This window comes from Carlito syrichta, unplaced genomic scaffold (genome assembly GCF_000164805.1).
Source record: "Carlito syrichta isolate Samal-C Ts95f unplaced genomic scaffold, Tarsius_syrichta-2.0.1 Scaffold268229, whole genome shotgun sequence".
Classification (NCBI taxonomy): Eukaryota; Metazoa; Chordata; class Mammalia; order Primates; family Tarsiidae; genus Carlito; species Carlito syrichta.
The window spans coordinates 430,101-455,649 of NW_007212325.1; the positions used below are offsets into that span (position 1 = coordinate 430,101).

General features: G+C 41.7%; 1 protein-coding gene across 1 annotated transcript in view; it reads left to right on the plus strand.

Moving 5' to 3' along the window:
* Positions 1-18: 18 nt before the first annotated feature.
* LOC103254066 (probable palmitoyltransferase ZDHHC14) overlaps positions 19-25,549 on the plus strand; it is a gene marked incomplete at its 3' end in the record, with an annotated part of 217,691 nt that continues 192,160 nt past the window's right edge. The window contains exon 1 of the mRNA XM_008052230.2: positions 19-285. Coding sequence (XP_008050421.1) covers positions 41-285 — 245 coding nt within the window. The remainder of the gene's footprint in view (positions 286-25,549) is intronic.

A 25,549-nucleotide genomic window follows, 5' to 3' on the forward strand; every position in this document is an offset into this window, starting at 1 on the left:
GCTCCTGGGGGTGTGCGCCCCCAGCCGGCTGCCCTGGTGGATGCCTCCCGGCGGCGGCGGGCCCATGAAAGACTGCGAGTACAGTCAGATCAGCACCCACAGCTCCTCCCCCATGGAGTCGCCCCACAAGAAGAAGAAAATCGCGGCCCGGAGGAAATGGGAGGTGTTCCCGGGAAGAAACAAGTTCTTTTGCAACGGGAGGATCATGATGGCCCGGCAGACGGGCGTCTTCTACCTGACTCTCATCCTCATCCTGGTCACCAGCGGACTCTTCTTCGCCTTCGAGTAAGTGGCGGCGGCAGCTCCCCCGACGCCGCGCTCCCCTCGCCTCCCCTGCCCTCTGTCCCTCCTCTGCCTGCTTTCGCTTTCTAGAAGCCCTATCGACTGTATGTTGTTATATAATGCCAGCCCGCTCTCCCTCTTTTTCTTTTGAAGGTCTGTGTGCTTTCCAGTCCCCAGAGATAACGCCGGGCCCCTGGGAGTAGGGAGGGAAGAGGGGACACTTGTGAGGTGTGTCGGGCCTTGCTGCTCCAAGCCTGGGTAGGACCTGGCAGGTGAAGCCGCCGGCCCCTGACCTTTGGTGCTCTCTCTACCGAGTTTGGGGAAACCAGCGAATCAGCCCAGATGTAGCCTACCATGGGGGGGATGGGGTAGATGTCTAAGTCAGGGATCAATAGAACTGACTTTTTTTTTTCTTGCTAACAAGATGTAGGGCATTGTCTTAAGCTCAGTTGATTAAATCTTCCATATAACTTCACCGTATAATGAGGACCCTTGGTTATTTTAGGTTTCAGAGTGTAGGCTACCCAATGTGCCCTGAAGGGGTAATTTCATTTTTCAGGCTCCTTACATGTTCACTCTTGATGAACAGTTTCTGATTTACCATGAGGTTTCTAGACTCTTCACTTTCAAAAAAGTTTCAATAAAAAAGTATCCAAAACAAACAATGTGGGAACACGTGAAAGGAGACCTGAGGCCTGTGAAGGGAAAGGATGACATTCCATGGCCATTTCTGATTCCAGGAGCAATACTTTTGGCCTTTAGGGATTCCATGGGGAAAATAAGTGCATGTGAGTCTTCACCATTTTCAGGAAAATCAAATTGGCCAGTAGCAACTATCCTCCTGCCAACTAATGAAAGATCTTATTTATTAATGGTCATTAGATAAAGCCGTTTAACCACATTCCAAGTCAACTTCAGTTGCTCTTATTGGGTTCAGCATTTGGTGTGCAACTTCATATGTAATTCCAGGTATCCAGTGCTCAATGGAAGTTGTAGTTACTTTTTTTCCTCTCAGAATTAAAAAAAAAAAAAGCAATACATTAACAGGGAGTTCTGTAGGCTTCCCATATTGTGGGACATGGTACTTCCTCTCTCTTCACTTGCTTCTGTTGAGTAAGTTTAATTAAATGTTGTGCTTATTTGCTTTTGTTTCTAATGAGTATTAATAGGGTCCAATTTTGTACCTGGCGTTTGCTCTTCGAAATACCATCTCAATTGGAAATGAATGATCTCTCTTGAAAATGTAATACTTTTCAGTCAAAACCCTCTGACTCTCTGTGGGGAATTGTTTTGTATCTGAACACTGTGCTATGATGATTAGTTTAAATAGTACTGAGAACAGGTGAGGAGAGAGATCTCAGATTTAAGCTAACCCTCTCCTTGCCCCCAGTCTTTCTCACACACATCTTCTCTCCCCCGTTTCTGACTGTGTCTGATTTTCCCAGTTGTCACCTAGAAGTTTAACTTTTGTCCATGTTTGAGACTAGCTGGTGGAGTCTGTCGAGGGAACTGTGGACGGGAGGAGAAGGGTGTGAATGGGCATTCCTAGCAGCAAGGAGACATGCTGCGCTCATGCTGCTCTTGCTCCTGGAAGTCCCGGTCTAGAGCCAGCCTCGGGTTCTTGCAGATCTGTGGAATCAGAGGAAGGGGCACAGAGGCTTGTTCTGGGGACGTTTGGAATGGTGACACCATTTGATTTAACAGAAATGTCATCTTTGTCATGATGACTTTAGTTACAGATGGCCTATGGTTGAAGAATGTTCACTAATGTTCCCAATGTTTAAAAAAAAAAGTTTTGAAACAGATCCGTATTAGCATTTTTGCTCTTCTTAGCGATTTTAAGAGTGGAGAAAAATTGGTTAATTCTGTGATTCTGTTACAGAACTTCAGCTACAAGTGCGTTTCGTGTAGGATGATGAATATTTCATTTTCTATGTATTTCCACATCTACACTGTATGGCTAGGGATCTTCCGGTTATGACTTACTATCTTTTATTTTCTTCATTCAAACAGCTTCTCACCACACCATCATAAATTTATTTTCATTGCTTGATCTCTGTGTGTGTCTTTCCAAGAGCTCCCCAAAGTCCTCACTAGCAGGTTGTTAGGCATCCTTTTCTGCGTCAGTGTTGTGTTAGCTGATGGCTGGAGGAATAAATGTGTGCTGGGATTTTATTAGCTACTACTTGCAGTGTCTTTTTTTATATCAGCTCTGTAGGAGTGTGTGTGTGTGTGTGTGTGTGTGTGTGTGTGTGTGTGTGTGTGTGTTGCTTCAACTAAGTAATTTGGAATTTCAAGAACATAAGAGGCCCGTCTAGCAGCTGAGAAAAATCAGAGGCTGTTCAAACTATGGCATATTATGGTTTAGTTAAGACTATTTATCACTGCGTTGCTTTTCAGTTCTTTTTTCATCGTTGATAGAGTGAAATTAAATAACTTTGAGCAAATTAATTTGCTAGCAACTCAAAGAACCAATTAACCCCATGCATAGGAAGTGAATAGCAACTATCTTGCTAATCACTAAGCAAGATCCAGAGGAAAGGCCAGTGTTGTCAGTTGCCTGCTAGCCCGTTTTCTGGCCTTCCTTTAGTTATTTATTGAGCACATACTGTGTGATCCCCTATTTTGGTTGAGTAATTTCATGTCTTGATAGTTTTTTGTTTTTGAGTTGGAGTCTCACTCCTTCACCCACGCTGGAGTGCAGTGGCATGCTCATGGCTACCCCAGTGTTGAACTGCAGGGCTCAGGAGATCCTTCTGCCTCAGCCTTCCAAGTAGTGGGAAATATAGGCATATGCTACCACCCCAGCTAATTTTTTGATGTATTGTAGAGATGAGGTCTTGCCAAGTTGCCCAGGATGTTCTTGAACTTGTGGGCTCAGGCAATCCCCTAACATCGGCCTCCCAAAGTACTGGGATTACAGGCTTGAGCCACCGCACCCGACCTTGATAGCTTTTAGTGTTAGTAGAATTCATTGTCAGTTATTAGAATCCATATTTCCCCAAACAGTTACACAAAAGCAAATTTAAAAATGTGAAGGGAAAAACATAACTTCTAAATTTAGTTTTAGACCGTCTGTATCTTACTGAACTTCTCGTTCCTGACCTTGAAGAGATGGACAAGGAAATTTGGCAAGAGAAATGAACTTGTTGGAGTTTAGCAACAAGTGTTGAGACTGTCTTCAATCCCTGGAGAAAGGCAGGGATTATTCCAACATTGAAGACAAAGTGACAGAGGCTTGTTGAAGTTAAAGATCACACAACTAATTAGTGCAAAGGCTCTGAATGCAAACCCAGGGCTCCTTCTGACAAATTGTCCTGCTTCTCCTCCAAGTATAGTAAATACTGGCTAAAGGCATGGATTTTGGAGGGACACACCCTAAGATTCTTATGAGCTGAATGACCCAGGGCAAATGATTTGTCTTTTTTTTAAGCCTCAGTTTCCCAGTAAAATGAGATTAATAATATAGAACTTTTAAATGTTGTATAGGTTAAGTGGAACAGTATACTTAGTACAGGATCTGGTACATAGTAAATGCTCGATAAATGGTATATATTACTACCATTTGAAGTTGGCTCCTAGCGACTCTGGTTACCCTTTTCTGAGAGCATCTTGAAGAAGGGGGAATGCAAGTGTGACCATGATAGCATATCAGGGCTGAAGAAACGCAGAGCTGTGTTGTCTTCCCTTAAAATAAAGTCCTTTTGTACAAGTCCGAGGAGCTCTTGCTCCTTCTGGGGACCCATCCTTATCCAGACTCTGGAGTTCATTTCCATTTTTGGAGCCACCATTCCAGAATAGTGAAGACGGTAGAGAAAGCTACTAGAAGCAACCAGATGTAGCACTGTACTCTTTTTCAAGTAGGGAAGGACTGCTTATCTGTTGGCATCTTTATGTACCGTATGGAGTACTGATGACAAGTGACAGCACTTCCTAGCTTTGTTTAAGGGAAGGGAGCAGAACTGATTGTGGTTGTGTCAAGACATCTCAGCACTCCTCACGGTTATTAAGCGTCTCATCAAAGGCTCTGTATGCCGTGTCCTCATTCTCACATCCCCAGAAGTGGAATTTGACAAGATCAGTGAACATTGACAATCTCCTTCTCTCTTTCTCTCCTACACACACACACACACACACACACACACACACACACACACACACACACACACACACACAGCCTGTTTTTGTTTATAGTTGAAATTTTGAAAATAAAAATCTTTGGTCCCGAGATAACAAAATTTCGTAGTCTTTTACTCACAGGGGCAGAAGGAACTGCCTGAGGCTGGGTGACATTCAGCAGCATCATATGGGGTTGGGTGGGGTGTCTGCTTAGATCTTGGGTCTAACTGTGTCTCCCAATTCTACACTGTCACCACAGACAAGTCTGGAGGTGTTACTGGGGCTCAAATACTTGAGCATGTGGGAACATTCTCAGATTTCTCATCACTAGAAGTCCATTGAAGATTTTCTTTAAGAGCTATATTTTTTTATCTCTCTTATCCTCCCATCCGCTTTCCCTCTTTCCCCCCTTCCTTCCCTCTCTGCCCTCCTTCATTTTTTCTTCTTTTAAAAAAATTTAGCTAGTCCCGACTGAAATAAATGATGAATAATTGGGAGTCAATAGGATTTGAGTCATGTTAGATTTGAAGATGGAATATGGGGCTGTCCCCTGTCAATAAAAGCATCATTTCCAATAACAATGTCCCCATTAGTGACGGGTAACTTTTATTTTCTAGTAGAAGTTGTTTTCCTGATAGCATATAAGAACTCCATCTAGTCTCAGCTCTCCTGTGCAGAACTGCATCAGGTTTTCCAGCATCTCAGAAAACGTTTACAAAAGGTCCCATCAGGTTTTTCCAAATGTTGGCCAAATTATGCATCATAGAACACCATGACATTGATGTAGATGTTAGTAGGTGACCATCAGGCCCTTACCACTGACCCTACTAACATAGTAGACGGAGCCAAAGACGTATATCACCCACTGTGGTTCCACGAGGATTTTAGGTGACTCCAAAACCTTATTAATGACCTCTTGATGTGAAAGCACTGACCCCTTCATTTGTGTATGTGATCCACACCTGTCAGTTCCATAAGGGTAGAGACTACATTAGTTTTGTTCACAGCTGAATCCCGGGTACTTGGAATAGTACCTAGTACACAGCAGGCTCTCAGTAAATATTTGCTGTCTAATGAAGTAATGGTAATATTAAAACACTCTGGCAAATAACTTTCTTGTGCTGCAGTTTCTGCATTTTGTAAAGTTGTGTACATTAATAAAGTTTATAATTAATAATGTCTTATACTCACATTTGCCTCAGAAAATTTGGTTATTTGATGTAATTCTTCTGAATTCAGAATCAAGTATCATCCCTTTGCAAATGTGTTAATTAAAGCAGAAGAAAAAGATTTTCATAGTTTCTTAGAAAACTAGTGTTAGAGTTGGGATGTTCTCTTGGCTAACAAGACTTCTTTCTAGTATTTCTATATTTTTGAACTAAATCTAAATGCTTTAGGCAAATAAAGCACTCTGTGATATATATGAATGGTACCTAACAACCAACAGCGCCTAGAATAATTTCTTACTTTATAGGGTCTTCACTTTGGACACTTGAATTTATCTAATAAAGCCCTTTAGGATCCTACTGACTTCTCATGTTTGATTGTGTTCTCTTTCAGCTAGTGGGAAGTGCTACCAAATTGTGCAGAAAGGACTCCTGTAGGTTCTTATAATAGGGCAGTGATGGTTAATTATTTAATGGGCCATATCTGCATATCCTAGAGATTTTTTTCTTCCACAGTACAATGTTGCACATAATTTATTCATGGAAGAGTTATTATGTCTTAGCAAGAGAATTTAAATTAAGGGTTTCAAGGAAGTGCTTTTTTTTTGTAGCTGAGGTTGTTAGAAAGCGAAAACAGTGGTGGTCAGAAGATACTTAATTAATTACATCCAGGAATTTGGATTTAATGTCAGTTGGTTCAGGTAAGACTTGGGAACCAACTTAATGCTTTTATTTAGTTCTTTATCAAATATAAAGGTTTGTCCCAGTTCAAACTTATTTTTATAAGCTGGATAAGATTGTCTATCTCCTCAATTTCCACCTTTCAAAAAATGTAATATTAGATTCACACAGAAGATTATATGTAACATGTGCAAGTTTTGAAATAAAATACTATAAAGAGAACCCAAGAAACTACCACCCAACTCAAGAACCACATCAATACTGGTACTTTTGAATCTGCTGGGATTCTCTGAGCTGCTGTGGGGGGCCATCTCCCTGCCCCTCCCTGAGGGTCTGAGCTTGGTCATTATCAGTGCCTTGCCTTTTGCCCTCTCAAGGGTTTTGAATGTATGCAATCCCAAGCAATTATTTAATTGGTAATTTAATTTGGTTTATTTTTCTTTATAAATATGGGACCATAGCATACATCGTCTTTTCGAAAAGTGATAATATTGATTTAATATGTATTTAACATAAGACAACATCATAGCATAGTATTTAAAGTAGTCTATTCATGAATATATTTAATTCTGCAGATGGTATAACTTTTTTAATCTTGAAATGATTTCAAACTTCCAGAAGAATTGCAGCAATAACTTAAACTCTGTATGCGCTTTATGTAGATTCATCAATTGTTAATGTAGTTCCATAATTTTTGCTATTTTCTGTCAATTTTGCTGTTATGTTTTTTCCTCTAAACACCGAAGAGTAAGTTGCAAACATCAGGCCCATTTATGGCCAAATACTTCTGCATGTAATTCTTAAGAAAAAGGATGTTCTTTTATATAAACACATAGTAATATCAATTTTAGAAAACTACATAGATACAACATTCCATATTCAAATATTGCCATTTTCCCCAATGTTGTTGGGTTTAAATTTATCATCTTGGTAATTGTTTTCTATTTATCTAACATTCATTTTGTTTCTCTCTTCCACCCTCTCCCTTCCTTCAGGTGAATTGCATATTTTTAGTATTCCATTATATCATCTTTAAAAATATTTTGGACTGTGTTTTTTGTGCTATTTTTAGTAGTTGATTAAAAGATTATGATATGCATCTTTAACCTTTTGCAGTCTACCTCCAAAAATAGTGTTATTATTTATGCAGATAATAATAAATAATGCAAGGAACTTAAAAACACAATAATTGCATTTACTCCTCCCACTCTCTGTACTCTTATCATCATTATTTTATATCTATGTATACTATAAACCCAGGAATGTTATTCTTTTAAAGCGGTTAATAGTATTTAAAAGAAATATAAATAAATATATAAAGTATATAAAGTACTTTTAAGACAAAATGTATATAAAATAGAAAATATATACATATATGCATATATATGTATATATATAAAATGTGCATATGTAGAGATAATTTTAAATGGACTTTTGTATTTATCTTTACCTATTTACCATTTCTTGTATTCTTAATTTCTTCCATCTATATCCTTTCCCTTTGTCTTAAAGTACTTCTTTTAACATTTCTTATATGCAGATCTACTATTGATAAATTTTCTTAGTTTTCGCTTTTTCTGAAAAAGTTTGTTTGCCTTTATTTTTAAAGGATATTTTTACTGGATGTAGAATTCAAGGTTGACAGTTTCTTTTTTCTTTTTTTTTTGAGTTGGAGTATCATTCCATCACCTAGGCTGGAGTGCAGTGGCATGCTCACAGTCAACCCAGCGTTGACCTGCTGGGCTCAGGTGATCCTACCACCTCAGCCTTCCAAGTAGCCTGAACTACAGGCCCACACTACCATGCTTGGCTAATTTTTTGACTTATTGTAGAGATGAGGTCTCACCAAGTTGCCCAGGCTGTTCTCCAATCCGTGGGCTCAGGCAATCCTTTCACCTCGGCCTCCCAAAGTGCTGGGATTACAGGCTTAAGCCACCACGTCAGGCCACAGTTTCCTTTTTCTATCAAACCTTTGATGATGTTGGCCCTTGTCTTATGACCTCTTTTATTTCTGAGGAGATTAGTTTTTTTTTGTTTTTTGGGTTTTTTTTAGCATTTCTCCCCATATTTCATGTGTGATATTTTTCCAGCTGCTTTTCTCTTTATCTTCTTTTTCAGTAATTGAAATATGACATGCCCATATGTGGTTTTCTCTATACCTGCTTGGAGTTGGGCAAGCTTATTGGATCTGTGGCTAGATACCTTTCATCAGTTTTGGAAAATTTCATCAACTTTCTTCACCTGTTTTTTCTCCTTTTCTTTCTGTCCCTGGAACTCCAATTATTTATATATGATACTACCTAATACAGTCACATACATCTTAGATACTTTATTTCATCCTTTTTTAACTCTTTTTTTTTTTACTCTTTGTTTTTAGTTTGGATAATTCCTGTTGGTCTGTATTCAAGTTTATTGTTCTTTCAATGTTAAGCCATTTTTATGTATTTTTTAAAAATTTTGAGCATTTCTACATTAAATTTTTAAAGTTTCCATTCTTTTGCTGAGATTCTCCATCTGTTCACGTTCATATTTTTCAAATAGATGCTTTAGAATATTTTTTGTAGTTATTTTCAAGTTCTTGTCTAATAATTCCAACGTCCATATTATCACTTAGTCTGCTTCTTTTGGCTGTTTTTTTCTCTTGATTTTGAGTTATATTTTCTTCTCGGTGTGCCTTGTGATTTTTTTTATATGGCAGAAATTGTGTGTAAAAAGAACTATAAGGTCTGTAATTTACATTCTTTTTCCAGGCCATTAGTGTATGGACTGAGTTCATTTAATTTGCAATTGAAATAGATCTAGGCTTTGGGGAAGCTTTAGTTAAATTAATTTCATCACTGACTTCAAATGTTTTTGAGGACAGAATTGGACTTTTCTCTTTAGCAGGGCTTGAGATTATCACAAAAGAAGTCTGAAGACTTCTTTATGCTTAAGCCCAGCACCAGTTTTCCAAACTTTGGAAAATTTCTCTCTATTTTTCAACCTGACTGCCAGGTTTTTGTGTCACTGTGGAATAATCTTTCTCAGCTTTCTATACCTCAGGACATCTCTGTTCCACTGTTCTGCTCCAGCTTTTGGAGGGCTATTGTAGTGACCTAGGTAAAGGTCTGGAGTGTCTCAGAATAACTTGCTCAGTTTTTATGCTCTGATCCTTTTATACCATACCCTGAAGGTAGGTCCCATAGGCCTCAGGACAGGTGTTCTTGACTCTTCTTCCCTACCCCCAGCCTTTGGGATAGACTTGTGTGTTTGGTGAAGATTAATGGGAAGGAGTTGGCTGGTGGTACAGACTTACTCTGTGGCTAGGACTGCTTGGAATTCTAATCCATATTGCAGTCCGCATATGGCCATTAATGTTGGTTAAAAATTTAGCTGGTTTTTCCTCACTCCTGTCTATGGTGGATTTTTGTTCTTCCTGCTGCTTTGCTAGGGAAGGAAGCAGCTGTTGGCCTTTTTTCTCTTCAGAAGGACTTGACACATTTAGGCTTCTTTGCATTCTCAGCTCTCTGACAGATTTTAAAAACTATGCTTTTGTAGCTAATCTGGCTTGTTCTCATTTTTGGAGTGGGAGTGATTGCTCTCACAACTTTCAACTTGCGATTTTTAAAAGCTTAATACAGTATTTCTCAGATTCATTTATGTTGTTGCATATATATGTAATTCATTTTTTCTGCTGTAACATTTGATTTGTGTAAATATGCTCAGTTTCTTCCTCATGTACTTTTAAATCTTTTTTTATTTGACTACTTACTGACTCTTGGTGTTTGACATTTTATAATGCTTCCATTTCACAGATTTTGAACTTCTTATATGTGTCCTGGCAATAACTGTGACATCCAGACCCAAATGCTTAGGCCTAGATAAGTAAGAGACAGCTTAGCATGAGATTCAGTAACTTTTAGGTAATATTAAAATATTTATCAAAATGACGAATCCTAACTATCAACTGATCGTTGATGTCATATATAGTTAAGAGCAATGGCTTATAGAAATATATACACTCTTATGATAAGTGAGGTATTCTATCAGAAATCTTCATCTGCTCATTTAATTTGATGCCAGTTTTTCTCTGATTTTAAAAGAGAGCTTAACTTTTTTTTCTCTGTCACTTATAATCCTTTGTGTTTTGAAGCTCTTCTCTGATCTCATGCCTAACGCATATACAGGCCCTCATGTGTGGGATCTTCTCATGTGGGTAGCTTTAGTTGCAGCCTTGGCAGAAGAAGCTTCTGGTTGAACCAACCAACCCTCAGCTCTTTTAGACTCTACAGTCCCTGGTGCACTACATGAGATAGAAAATTGCTTCCTCTGCCGTGATTGAATGTAGAAATGAAGGGAAAGATGACAGCTCTGTCTATCTGTGTGTGTTTCCCTTTCCTTGGACACCATTCCTCTAATCTGTAGAAGTCATATTATCTTCAATTTAAGCCTAATTTTACTTCTACTTCCTTGTCCCTTCAGAGCTGAAGCTAACATACCATTAGAATAAACTTCTCTTTCCCCTTCTAGAGATTTTTGCAGTAGACTTGCTTTAAACTGTATTGGGACTTTTTTATTTTAGAACCATGTAAGCACATTTCAGCACACCATTTAGAAATAGGATTATAATAATTTTCATACATCTTCAAACTAGATTTTTTAAATTGCCGACTTCAGTCCCACGGGAACTGGCATTGCTGTTGAAAGCTTTCAGAATGTGACCCACCCAGCAAGGTGGCTGATAGAGGAGGGCGTGGCCAACGGTCCACTGGGCTGGACATGACTTGCCCTGAGATAGTCTTATCGGTGGAAAAATGGTGATTTAACTCACTTGGGAAGGAATTTAAGCTCCAGAAGTCTGCTATCTTTTGGTGGTTTTCAGGCACTTTTCACAAATATAGGGCAACAGCTTATTTTGACACAAAATACCAGAGTCTATTTGAGTCATTAGTTCTACTTGCTGAGAAATGATTGCTTTTCCTTGTACTAATCGTAGAGATAAAATGGGCCCCTTCCATGTGTGTTGCTGGCTACTTCCCTGACAAAGTTTGGTGTCTTTCTCAGTCTTCATTTTCCCCTTTCTCTCAGTGGTCTATGTCTCCATGACTTCCTTCTCTTTTTTTTGAAACGTGTTCTTCCTTGATCTTCTAGGATGTTCCTCTTCCACTTACCTTCACTTGTTTCTTTTTCTCCTGTATTATATCTGTCCCCTCCTTCCTGCTCAGAAGTTTCTTTGTTTATTCCTCTTCTGCCTGCCTTGCTTTCTCAAGCAAGTTTGCCTGGTTGTGATACTCACTTTGGCCTTCTCAGATGTGACTTTCTTCTCTCTTTCTCTGTCCCCTGGTTAGAGCACCCACCTCCGGTCTTGCATTTCCTCTTGCCTGACTGATCTCTGCCCAGGTGTCCTCTGACTTCCAGAAAGCAAGTCATTGAAAATGGAATGCCTTGCAGCTTCTTCTGAACAGACATTCAGGGCCCTACTGCTCTCAATAAAGCACACGTTCCGGGACTCAGAACTAGTCTGGAAATGTTCTCCCTTTCACCATTCTTCACGTACCTTCAGTCACCCTACCCTACTAACCCCTTACTTTAGTCTCTCTGCGGCTGCATTCTTCCTCTCTGTTTCCATACTTCATGTACTGGTGTTCAAATGTTTTCACAAATTATTTGACACTCTTCCCACAAAAAAGGCGGAGTCTAATTCCTCTCCTCTTGAATATAGGCCAGCCCACATAAGAATAGAATGTGGTGAAAATGATGCTGTGTGATTTCCAAGGTTGGGATGGGAAACGTGATAAGGCATCCACTGCTTCTCTCTTTCACTCGGGGCATGCACTGGAGCCCTGAGCTTCCTTATGAGAAGTCTAGATACCTGGACACCCCCATAATACCGAGATCATGTAGAGGGAGTTTAGACTACATAGAGATGGGGGTGACTATGAGGCCCCCAACTGAGTGAAGGAGCCTCACATGATTCCAGGCCCTTATCCCCAACACCCCCACCCCCACTTTTTTGAGCCATCCCAATAAAAGTCAAACAGAGCAGATGTAGGAGTAGATATGAGCAATTCCTGATGAACTCTGCCCAAATTGCAGAATGATGGTCAAAATAATGTCATTGTTTTAAGCTACTGTCTTTTGGGGAGCTTTATTATGCAGCCATAGTAACTGGAAAATGGAACTACCAGAAATTCTCAAATGAAGTGTTGAGATTGGTTTGGGGTATGCAACAATTTGTGTGACCAACAGAACTAAAGTTGTAGTAGTGAAGAGAGTTTTTAAAAAAGATATGGTAGATTCACGGTCAGTTCTCCCTCACCTCCATTCCCGTTTGCTTCCTTGAGAAGGAGAGATGGGAGTTGCCGCTTGTTCACACATCTGTAATCACACCTGATCCCAATTCTCCCTTGGCAGAAGTTCATCTTTCATCTCATGTGTCCCAATGGGAAAGTAGTGAGAACCAGTGATCTAAGCCTCCCCGCCTCATACCTGATCGGCATTGCCTGTTTCCTCTCTCACTGTCTGTCTTTATTCCCTCACTTTAACCTTAAAAACCCTTAAGTTCCCTACCATACATGTCTTTGTTATATATATAGTTAATAGTAGACTCATAAACCTATTGTGTGGGAAACCAAATTCATGAAAAACTGTATCCATCTGGTATTCAAGGCCTTTCTATTTTTCTCACAATTTACTAAGAGTGATAGGTGAGAGTCTCCCTAAGACAGCGTATAGGACTGTCCTTTCTGTTGATTTTGGAGAAGGTTTGAAGATAGAAATGCAGCCCTGGGAGGGGCATCTCTTTGACACTTGTATACTAGGATGTTCTCTGTTTCCTGGGTTACTGAGGAAGCCAGGGGCCTGGTTTACCTGCCCACTGTGCTTTTGATACACTGAGGTCTTTCCAGTGATAGCCTATGTTGGCTGGGTGGTCTATAGAACCTTACTGTCCTACAAGTGGATAGCTAGGCAATTCTTGACTTCCAGTGAACTGGTCTTTCCAGTGGGCCTCAGATTTATATAATCAAAGCAATTTATCATCTTGAATGGTTCTATTTTGGGGTCTTTTAATGCCATGAGTTTCCCATAGACACATTCTTGATGACAGATAAGGGCATTTTTGAGCATATAAGCCAAAGTCAAGTTAAATTCTGTAGCTATATATGGTCTATTTGTCTTTTTTAAGCAGGGAGAATTCTTTACTCAGATTATCTCACACTTACAAACTTGATATAAAATGTCCTGCTTCTCTTTAAGATTGCAACCCATGCAAATCAAATTTCAGAAAGGTCTTGATACACGTTCAAATGGGCTACTCTATTTAGGAAACACTGAGTTGGTGTTTGTGTTCTTATCCCATTAGCTACAAGCATATTTTGCATAGATTTCAAAAGGTACCATCTTGACTTTTTAAAGGTAAGTAGATACTGAATGTTAGGGGAACCCATTCTTCCTATCATCAAATTCTTATTTAGTCAGGATTAGCATTGTTTTATATAGAAACTCTATTTTGTCTTAGACTCAAAAAAAAGGTGGGAAGCACCATTTGTAAACTGTGTGTCTTTATAGAGCTAGGAAACTGTTAGCATCCTATTTTTTCATTTAGAAGTTGAAGTGGAAACAAAGTAAAGTCGTGTTCAGTTATCAAACTCTTCTGCCTCGTGACTGTGGATGGTGAGAAGGAGAAAAGGAGTCACCTATGAGGACAGTGTCATCTCCTTGAACATGAGATTAAGATTCTTCTTTACTCTTTTGTGAAACTGTTGATTCTAGAAAGTTATATGGGTTTGCTCGCATCACCCAGAGTTGACCTTAGTTGGTATTGTCAAGACAGGTCTCGAGCTTTCCTGAATGGGAGCCCAGATCAAGCATAGAAAGAAGAGAGTTATGGTGTGGAAATAAATGAAGTATTGTTGTTCTTACTCCCCATTCTCCCCTCAATTAGTTTCTTTTGCTGCTGTAACAAGTTACCACAAACAGTGCTTAAAACAACATAAATTGGTTATCTTACAGTTTGTGGGTCAGAAGTCTAATACAGGTCTCCCTGGGCTAACATTGCGCTCAGGGGACAGGACAAGAGCAGGGTGGAACATGGCTATAAGCATTGAGCATGATGTCAGGGAGGAACAGCAGCGTGGTAGCAGAGAGAAGCATCCCTGGTTCCTGATGGTTGGCAGGGCTATTACTGCTCTGTCCCTTCTGGGTCTAAATTGAGTGCCTGCTGGGCCAGCCTTCATCTAGGGGAAAAAAGGGAAACAGAGGCAGGAAGCTAGGCTGAATCTGGCATGGAACTCAATTTCCTTCTCAGTGTGTGATGGACCTGTCTCCCCAAAGAAGAGTTTTCTTTTCTTCTTTTTTTTGAACCAGGGTCTCACTCTGTTGCCTAGGTTGCAGTGCAGCGGCATGATCACTGCTACCACAACCTTGATCTGCTGGGCTCAGGCAGTCCTTCCTCCTCAACCCCTCAAGTAGCTAAGACTACATGCACATGATACCATGCCCAGCTAATTTTTTATTTATTGTAGAGACGAGGTTCACCATGTTGTCCAGGCTGGTCTTGAATGCCTGGTCTCAGGCAGTCCTCTCAATTTGGCCTCCCAAAGTACTGGAATTACAGACATGAGTCACTGTGCCCCGCCTCAAAGAAGATATTTCGATATTTCATTCACCACCCCCCACCAACCCACCAAGAATGAATAATGGGAGTAATTACGGATGCTCTAGAAAAAGCTTGAAGAGATACTCTTTTTCTGAGCCAGGAGGATTGTGAAGATGTTTTGTAAGACCACAGTAGATTGTGTCCGATTAAAATATTTCTTCTTTATTTTATACTGTCATTCTTACTTGCTTTCTGTTTCTTGATGAGAGAAAGGAATTTTGTGGCTAAAATGACTCCTCTACAAACAAGCTTGCTCTTTCCATCTCCACAGACCAGCCCAACAGAAGGGGAAAGATTCTGACACCGTCTCTGCACCATACACATTGAATGGAGGTCTGGCAAATAGCCTGTTCATTCCCACAGTGTCCACTGTCAATAAGGTTAATTCAACCCTCAAGGAAAATGGTTTTACTTGACGCATCTAATCTAATACATGGATCAAAATAATTACAACATTCACAAACCTCTGCGATTTTCTGGAGGGGACCTAAGGTGACTTTTCTAGACAGGTGGTCAGACCTTGACTTCACGATTAACAGCACTTAGTTGAAGGGATAAAATCATCCCCTTGGAACAGAAGCCTTATTTCCATTCCGTTCAAGTCATCCATCTATTTTTTCCCCCAACATTTTCTTTCCGTATCTTCCTTCATAAATATTTCACTCTTCTTTTGTTAGCACTTCTTGGTCTCTTGAGTCAAGAAATATTTACTGAGTATGATTGCCTGCCAAGCATAAGTAGTATGTGCTGGAGATATAATACCTGTAAGTACTAGGCCATGCTAGTACTTCCAGGGCCTAAGGAAGTATTTCCTAGAGGTTTGAGTAAGCACCATGCCATGAGATAAGAAATAAAAGCCTCTTCTGTCACACATAGTTGATATTCATGCCTTGTCTTCAATCAGACTTAGACCTCTTGTTGTAATTCATGCCTTTTTCCTGTGTCATGAGATTCTGGTTTCAAAGATACAAGAGCAGTTGTGGGTAGTGTCACTTATATGAAGAAAACAGAATCCCCAAAAGGTTAATGGGTTTATGAAGAAGAAAGATCTAGAACCAGGATCCCTTGTCTTGGTGTACTTTCCACTCCCGGAGCAGGGCTTCCCTACCGGGCTGGAGCTAACGCGGGCCATGGCTCACTCGTGGGCATATTCCTTTGCAAGTCACCACTTTTGGAAGGCCGTGCGTGATCTTGCCATTCTCCATGGACTCCTTCCTAGAGACCAGTCCATCTGGGTGGTCCTGATCTGATGCCATGCATGGCGCCTGGATCCAGGGCGGGCCCTCGATGAGGACTGGCCAGATGACTTTCAAAGGAGATAGGAATGACAACATTTGGGACAAGGAGAGTTTTGCTGAGAGTCATTTGTGTTGTCACCCTCAGGACTGGATGAAAGCCTTTTTTTTTTGGTCAAGGTCTCATTCTGTTGTCCAGGTTGGAGTGCAGTGATGTGATCACAGCTCACTGCAGCCTCTACCTCTAGGACTCAGACAAACCTTCTGTCTTAACCTCCTGAGCAGTTTGGGGCTACAGGTGTGCACCACCGTGCCTGGTTAATTTTTTAATTTTTAGTAGTGATGAGGTCTTGCTATGTTGCTCAGGGTAGTCTCAAATTTCTGGGCTCAAACCCGCCTCCCTCCTCCCTCCTTGACTTTCCAAAGTATTGGGATTACAGGCATGAGCTGCCGAGCCTGGCACAAAGCCTTTTAAAAGCCACAAACACTGAGAAGTTTATGTGGCTTCTCCATCACCACATGTAATTTATATACTAAAATAGACTGTAAAACACAAAGGTTTTTCCAATTGTAAAATTCTGAAGACATACATTGAAGTTGAACTTTTTTTTTCATTTTTCATGCCCTTTCCTTCCTGCTATCCCAGACCATGGTGTGGGCTGCCACTCAAAGGCAGTTGGGATAGACAGACCTAGCCAGACTGCGAGCCCCATCCTCCAGACCCATCCTGTGACCCTCCTTGGCACAAGTCCTCCCCTAGAGGGAGAAAGGCTGTTGTCATCTTCAGCTTCATCTTGAGAGCTGCTGCTACCACCCCACTTTGTTCCTGGGAAGATGGCATTGGGGTTGCTGATCGGATAGATCCCTGTGCGCCCTGCACTCCAAATAGTGCCCTTCAGACTTTTAGGGGCTGACCTACACAAAGCAAAACATTACTGAGATCCAGGACACACGCACACACACAGAGAAGGGAAAATTTCACAAAACAACACTTACTCTAACTCCATGCAGTGCACTCTAAGCTATCCTGTTCTGTTGTTTCATTTTAGAATATTTACTTCAAGAATGCATCTTGACCCACTGACTTGCTTTCATGACCCACAACCTGAAACCTGAAAAACACTACTCCGTACCCCAGCACCCTAAGTCTCTCACTGCCTCTGCAGGTGTCAGGTTGTTCCACGCTCTTGTCTTGCCTTTGCTGTGTCCTCTACCCAGAACTCCGTCTGCCCATCTTGAGCCTTCAACCTGTGAAATGCAGACAACCCGTCTTTCCAGGTCTTGCTCAAATGCACATGCTTCAGGAAACCTTCCTGACACCCCTGGTAATCACCCTGCAGTGATCCCGCTGGTCCCACTTTCTGTCTGTGACCCCAGCTCTTACCAGCAAGTGCTGGGTTCACTGTGTCTTTCTTGTGCCCTGGCCTGTGCACCCACTGAGCCCAGGGACCTGTCTTATCGATCTTTATCTTCCATGCATCTGGTACTAGTGTGTGGCTCACAGTAGGCACTAAATCAATGTTTCTGGAACTGCATTAAAAACAACATCGCCCTTGAGTGGGGGAACCAGCCAAAACTTGCCTTTCAACCCAGGCACATCCATTTCAAGGTTTCCATGCGTGCTATGTTTGCATTAGCTGCGTTCATTATTTATTTATCAGATGCTGAGGTCTTTCTACAAGAAGCATTGGAATAGCTCTTATGATTAGCCCAGTGTCTAGATGTAGTGCACAGAGGTAAATATAAACTTTGTTGTTTCAAATGATGGATGTCTAAAAACTTTTTTTGAAATGTAGAAATACATAAAAATAAGTGCTTTTAAAAATAATGCTTTTTTCTTGTTTAGTGTTGACTGTAGTCAATTTCTTGGTAGAACTTTTAGAATTTCTAGAGTTTTACTTGGTATATGGAGGAATCATTTTTGTTTACTTCTGATTACATAAGAGTGGAACTGGTAACAATTCTGTCATTTTACAGAGGAGGAAACTGAGACTCACAAGGCTAGATGATTTACACGAGGTCACACAGCTGCAGTAGTGAGATGAACATCTACTGATTGCTAGTCTGGGACTTTCTCCATCTCATCAACCCTTCTTTTTCTTTTTCTTTTAAGAGACAGTATCTTGCTCTGTCACCCACGCTGGAGTGCAGTGGTGTGACCATAACTCACTGTAACCTCGACCTTCTGGTCTCAAGCCATCCTCCCACCTTAGCCTCCCAAGTTGCTGGGACTACAGGCACTTGCCACCATGCCCAGCTAATTAAAAAATTTTGTTTTGTAGAGACAGAATCTCAAAATGTTGCCCAGGCTGGTCTTGAACTCCTGGGTTCAAGGATTCTCCTGTCATGGTCTCCCCAAATGCTAGGATCACCACACCTGGCTCATTATCCCTTCTTAATGTGATGAAAGTGACAGAGGGAGTGTAATATTCTCCATTATTCTGTCAACAAATCTTGTCTTCAGTGTGAAACTTTTGGACAGTTTCTTGTTTTAAGCCTACATTTCTTGGGAAGAATGATGAACATCCAACATTTCAGCCTTCATTTGAAGATGTTAATATCCTCAGACTGGAGATGTATTTACCATTGCTTTCTGAGCTGGACTTGTTGCATTACACAATAAAAAACTTATGCTAATTTTCACCTGAATTCATAGATTTGGCTTTATTTTACAGCACCTGCTGTCATTAAAGATCTTAGTCCATGAAAGGAAATGTGAATAGAATTTCTAACAAGCACTTGGGTGGGAAAGGAGGGGTTTTAAAGAAAATTTGTTTCATCTCTTTCAGCAAATATCATTTGCACATGTCACAAGCTGTCACAAAAGTCAGCAGCCTACTAGGTTATGAACCAAAGGCATATATTTTGTCGGGTCAGGTTGGGATGAAACAGTCACTGATGTTTATTTTTATTTTTTTCTTTCCATTTTTTAACCCTTACCCAACCACACACCTGGAAAAGGAGCAGGCTGCCAGGGAGCTTCTCTCTTTCTTGCCCCAGGGACTCAGGTCTCCTGAAATCTAGCACCATCTTTCCCTGCTATTGTTCTCTTCCTTGAGGATTAAAAAAGGGTTGGGGGCTGGCTGGCCTGAGGACTCTGTCTTCATTTGTCACATTGTTTCTGTGGGAAAACACATTCCCAGCTTCAAACTACCAACCTACAAATTAACTTTGGGGCCACCCATTCACTAAAAAAGAAAGCTCATTTCTGTGGAGCTGATTAGCTAAGCACAGCTCATTAGCTTAGCTTAGTTTAGCAAGTATGATCTCATTAGCTAATGTGATACCATAACATAGACAATCTCACTCACCAGTGTTGGGAAGAATGCGAGGCAGCCAGGAAGGGCCGACCGCTGGGACTTCGGGAGGCCTCGTGGAGCTCTGCTACCCCCGCACCAGCATGTGCCTGGACAAGTTCCAGGCATGGTGGGCACTCAAAAGGAGGACATTTCTCCGTGGGGCTGGCCTGCAAAAGCCAGGTGCAGGCTAAGGGTTATTGTCTGCCTGTCTGCACACTACCACCCTGATAGTAGGTACTGTTACTAGTTCCATTTTACAGATGAGAAAACAGATTAAGTCACATGCCATTAGAACTTGTTGTACATACAAAAAATAGTATGTATCTAAATGAGGCTGTTTGTGTGTAGGCACAGCAGCTCACACCTGTAATTGCAGCACTTTGGAAGGCCAAGGTGGAAAAATTACTTGAGCCCAGGTTGGAGACTAGCCTGGGCAACATAGTGAGACCTCATCTCTACAAAAGAAAAAAAAAAGTCACAAAATGGCTGTTTAAAAAAAAAAAAGTTCTGCTCAGCTAGTTGGTAGGATCATTATGAAATATTCTTTGCTTTGTTACCACCTTTTGTTAAGGGCTGACAGGAGCCTTAGTGGATACTTGTGAGTTGCTTTGCTGAAAGAGTCTCTCCATTACCCATAAAAGTGCCCATTTTAGGGGGAGGGAATAGATTTGACAGTTTGCTAGCCATGACTCAAGGAGAGAATTACTGGGAGCAAGTAGCACTGTGCTTGGCTCAAACACACTAAATGGAAGTTGGGTTCTTTAATTTGGTTAGATAACTTTTTTTTTTGGAGAAAGCAGGATTTATTGAGAAGACAGAAAAGCTTCCACAGTAGGAAGGGATCTGAAGGGGTTGCCCAGATAACTTGTTTTTAAATAATTTGTTTGTTTGTTTGTTTTGGCCAGGCGCAGTGGCTCATGCCTCCAATCCCAGCAGTTTGGGAGGCTGAAGTGAAAGGATTGCTTGAGCCCATAGGTTCAAGACCAGCCCGGGCAACTTGGGAAGACCTCATTTCTACAATAAATCAAGAAAAATTAGCAGGCATGGAGGCGCATGCCTGTAGTTCTAGCTACTTGGAAGGCTGAGGTGGAAGGATCACCTGAGCCCAGCAGATGGAGGCTGCCGTGGTCATGAGCATGCCACTGCCCTCCAGCCTGAGCGAGATAGCGTGAGACTCCTACTGAGTCAGGGTCTCACTCTGTTGCCCAAATTGGAGTACAGTGGCACGGATTAAAGGTCACCGCAGCCTTGACCTGCTGGGCTCAGGCAATCCTCTTCCTTTAGCCACCTGAGTAGCTGGGACTATGGGTGAATGCCACCACCTCTGCTAACTTTCTGATTTTTTTGTAGAAATGAGGTCTTGCTAAGTTGCCTAGGGTAGTCTGGAGCTCCTGGACTCAAGCGATCCTCCCGCCTTGACCTCCCAAAGTGTTGGGATTTTAATCGAGAGCCACTAAGCCTGTCCCTAAGTAAATATTTAATTTTAGATTGACAGCCAAATGCTGAAAATAGTATTCCATAACTTTTTAGTTTGCTTATTTATATTTCAACTTTTTCCTCATATACTCTTTAGCCATCAGTATATTTTCTCATGAAGAGTTCAGAGGGAATGAATGGATTCCTTCTGCACCACTGACAGTTTAGGAAGAAATACAAGTGCGAAGATGAGAAGCAGTGGGTGAGGAAGCCTCAGAGACTGAGCGCTCACTCCGAGGCTACCCGACTGAGGCTGTCCACGTGGAGCATTCAGCCCTAGGGCGAAGAGAAACGCAGTGAAAGCCTCTGTTTTATTTCTTTTCTTCCTGCTCATTAAACATATATATAACCTAAATAGCTCAGGAATGTTTTAGGTCAGGGTCTAAATCCAGAAATGTGAAGTAAGGAGAGATCCCATCTGGAAACTTTTTTGCCCCACCAGATTCAGTGCAAACCTTCCCCAGGTAAACTTAAAAAAAAAAATCAGGAGGATGTTATTTTCTTTTAAAGCGTGGAAATTCTGGTCAGAAAATCTCTCTCCAATGATTGATATTAATTTCAAGGGTGAAAAATCTGTTGTGTTGTTAATAATAACCTCAGTGCTTATTTGCATAAGTAACTGAATTTGGAGCGATGATTTACTCAAGCATAAATGATTCCTTATTATAGCTGCCTAACAGTGCTTGTCACTTTACAAGCGAGAATGTAGTTAGGGCTTAGATCGAGTGACCAGCCTTATGTGACAACGCAAAGTGTAACAGGTTCACTATCAGGGGAGGGAGGGCCAGTTAGAGGCCCAGACTTCACCGCATGCAACCTACTTACATAGCTAATCCTCACTTGTACCCCACAACTCTAGAATAAATAAATAAATTTAAAAAGAAAGAATCACCAGCCCTGAAAATAAAGTGCTTCTCTCATAAGCAGACCCTGAACATTTACCATAATACTAGAAGAAAGGGATTGGCAGTAGTGGGATACTTTCAGGGTGGGGATGGAGGGGGACACAGCATCAGTAAGGGCACCTGATCTCAAATCAGGCAAAATGGGGACCAAAGGGAGGCCCAAACTTTACCTGTATGATGACCCCTTGTATACCTATTCCTGAATTGTACACCACATCTTTAAAATAAAAATAAATAAAATTTAAAAAAGTAAATGCTATACAAGCAAAGACATTTTGCAATAACAATTTTGAAATAATTCAGTGTTGTGGAGGGTGAGTGCATTCACTTGAAGATCAGGTCTTGGAAAGGCTATAAATGGAGAATTCTGGGTGGTTATTCCTCAACCCCCACTCCCACTCCAACCTCTCCGATTTTTCCACCTAGTTTCTCTTTTCTAAATAGGGTGATGCCACCCTTGACAATAATTTGTTTGAGTTAAGCCTTGGCCTTTTGAGGGCATGCTTGTAAAAATATTAATTCCCAGTGGGAGGGCACTACATTAAGTTTGTATCAGACTGGCTTCAGAGTGTGAATTCTTTTATCTCTTTCTCATCAGGTCCGAGGCGCTAAACAGGAAGCTGCAGTTTGGAAGGAGAGGCGTGGTTTAGAGATTGGGATCAGGAGGAAGGGAAGCTAGAGGCACACAGGAAGAAGAAAGAAGGTTGAAAGGATTGGAAAGTCCAAGTGACTCCTGTATCTGTTCGACCTTTGCCTTAAGTAGGGTTACCACTATCGCATTGACTCGAGGTTGCTGACAGATCAGGAAACTGACTTGTGCCTTTGGTTGAATATGATTTCAGGAAACTTTAGCTCAAAGACTTGGATGGAATTTGGCTTGCTGAGAAAATGAAAGGAATATTCCTAGCCTCAGAAGAAATATCTGTCCAAGCTAGGGGTTCCCCAGTACAGTTCTGTTTATTCATTTTTTGAGTCTGAGTCTCACTCTGTTGCCCAGGCTGGAGTGCAGTGGCATGCTCATGGCTCACCGCAGTCTTGCCCTCCTGGGCTCAGGCAATCCTTCTGCCTCAGCCTCCTGCTTAGCTAGGACTGCAGGCATGAGCCATCATGCCAGGCTAATTTTTTTTTTTAGAGATGAGGTCTCGCTATGGTGCCTAGGCTGGTCTCCAACCCCTGGGCTCCTGCAATCATCTCACCTCTACCTCCCAAAGTGCTGGGATTATCGATATGAGCCACTGTGGCCCAGACCCCAGCAAAGTTCTGACTGTTCCATTACTAAACTATATGGCACCTTTGTGTAAATTGGAGGAAGGCATTCCTTCAAACTGGCTTATTTCCAGCTGTCAGAAAATTATAAGATAATATTTTTCTTAAAACAAGACATTTCCCTCTACTGAAAAAAAATTCAAAATAAAGATACAACTCTGTGATGTCTACAATGTAAATGGTGCCCCTAAATTGTAATGCCCTTGTTCAGTGCAAAAACTCTGCAACTGGACATGTAGCCCTGCTTCCTTTTTCTCTGGTCCTCCCCTCTCCATTTCTTCAGCAATGCTCAGTCCCCACCAAGCTAATTACCAGACACTAGAAGAGCCTGTCTTTGCCTATGGATCACAGAGGGGGTCAGGGAGGAGGGAGAGAGAGTCCTGCTTGTCAGACACCCAGGTATCGGGCATTAAGGTATGCACTGACTTTTCACTTTAGCAGGGTCATGCTCAGCCTTGGATTAGAAGTTACCTGGACATATTATGGTATTTCCATCAATGGAATGGCTGCCTAATTTGGGATAGGAATTTTTATGCATATATCACTAGTCCTTACCAAATGACCCTATAGTGCAGGCAGTTATGGGGCTCAGAGAGGGTGGGTGACCAGCCCACAGCCACCCAGCTAGTAAACAGCAGAACTAGGACGTGGACTTGGGCCGCTGGGCTGCAGAGCTGCTGTCATGCTGTCATGGTGGATCCATGCCAACTCCCTGTAGCCAGCCACAGCTCAGGGAATGGGTGGCACCTTGCTTTCCCCTGTTCTGTGTGGCTGATGTATATAAGCAGCAGCACAGAGTGGTCTCTGAATAGGGAAACTCTGAGTTCTAGGGTTCATCAGGGATAAAGGTTCCGGCTGGTTTAAGTTCTTTCTAGGTTTTGCTGACCTGAACTCCTTTTCTTAAGCCAAAATTTACTGGATGCAAAAAAACTTCCCAGAAGTCCCTAGAACAGCAGTCCCCAACCTTTTTGGCATCAGGGACTGGTTTTGTGGAAGACAGTTTTTCCACAGATCCAAGTGAAGGTGGGGAGGGTGGGATGTGTAGTCAGACCTCACTGCTAATGTTAATCTATATTTGTGGCTGCTCCCCAGCACTAGCATCACCGCCTCAGCTCCACCTCAGATCCTCAGGCATTAGATTCTCATAAGGAATGCACAACCTAGATCTCTCCCACACACAGTTCACAATAGGGTTCATGCTCCTATGAGAATCTAATGCCAGCTACCTTGAGTGCGGTGGGTGTGGTCAAGACTGATCTGACAGAAGGCGGAGCTCAGGCAGTAATGCGAGCGATGGGGAGAGGCTGTAAATACAGATGAAGCTTTGCTCAGTGGCCTGCTGCTCACCTCCCGCTGTATGAACCGTTTCTTAATCGGCCAGATGGGTCTGTGGCCTGGGGGCTGGGAATCTCTGCCCTAGAAGGAAAGCGCTACCACGCCCGGCTATTTTTTGATTTATTGTAGAGATGAGGTCTCGCCAAGTTGCCCAGGTGGGTCTCGAACCCACGGGCTCAGGCAATCCACTCACCTCAGCCTCCCAAGCGCAGTATTACAGGCTGAGCCACTGAGCCTGGCTTAAAACGAATTCCCAATAGTCTTCTCATTATCCAATAAAATTCCTCAAATAATTTTTTTAGACTGCCCAGTGAAGTCATGTCTCATCTGAGAAGACATAGTAGTTGTCTCAGCTCTAAAGTAAAAGGCTGGAGTGGAGAAAGGTGGACTTTGAAAATTGCTGTTGGTGCTTTTAGGCTTGTGATTATAATGAAATTAGCCAGGCATGGTGGCTCATGTGTGTCATCTTTGAGAGGCTGAAGCAGGAGGATGACTTGAACCCGGGGGTTTGAGACCAGCCTAGGCAACAAAGCGAGACTCTGCCTCTAAAAAATAAAAATTTTAAAAAATAGTTAGGTGTGGTGATGTGTGACCATAGTCCCAGCTACTCAGGAGACTGAGGTGGGAGGATCACTTGAGCCCAGGAGTTTGAGGCTATGGTGAGCTATGACTATACTACTGCACTCCAGCTTGGGTGGCAGGGCAAGACCTTGTCTCTTAAAAAAAAAAAATTAAACATTAAAAAAATATGTAGTGAAACTGGTGCACCTTCATCTTGGAAGGGCAGAGCTGGGCGCTTTTATGTTCATTTAATTGTAGTCTGATGGGACAGACACCTCTTGTTTGCCTGTCCCCATGTTCCATACGTATTCCAGGTTGATTCGGATGGCATGTGAACTTAGAACTACATAAACTTTGCTTGGTCACCTGGCTAAGTCAACTCACCATTTACTTTTCAGAAATCAAATAATCAGGAGGCAGGCTTTTAAAATGTGAGTCCTCTGTGCTCTTCTGAGTACTGCTATGTTGCTAGGAAATAGGAAACTCTGCCCTCAAGAAATGAAAAAGACCCAATATAGACGCAGGCTCAAGAAGGAGTTGGGTATATTAATGATGATGAATCTTGAAGAAGTTGTCTTGTGGGTAG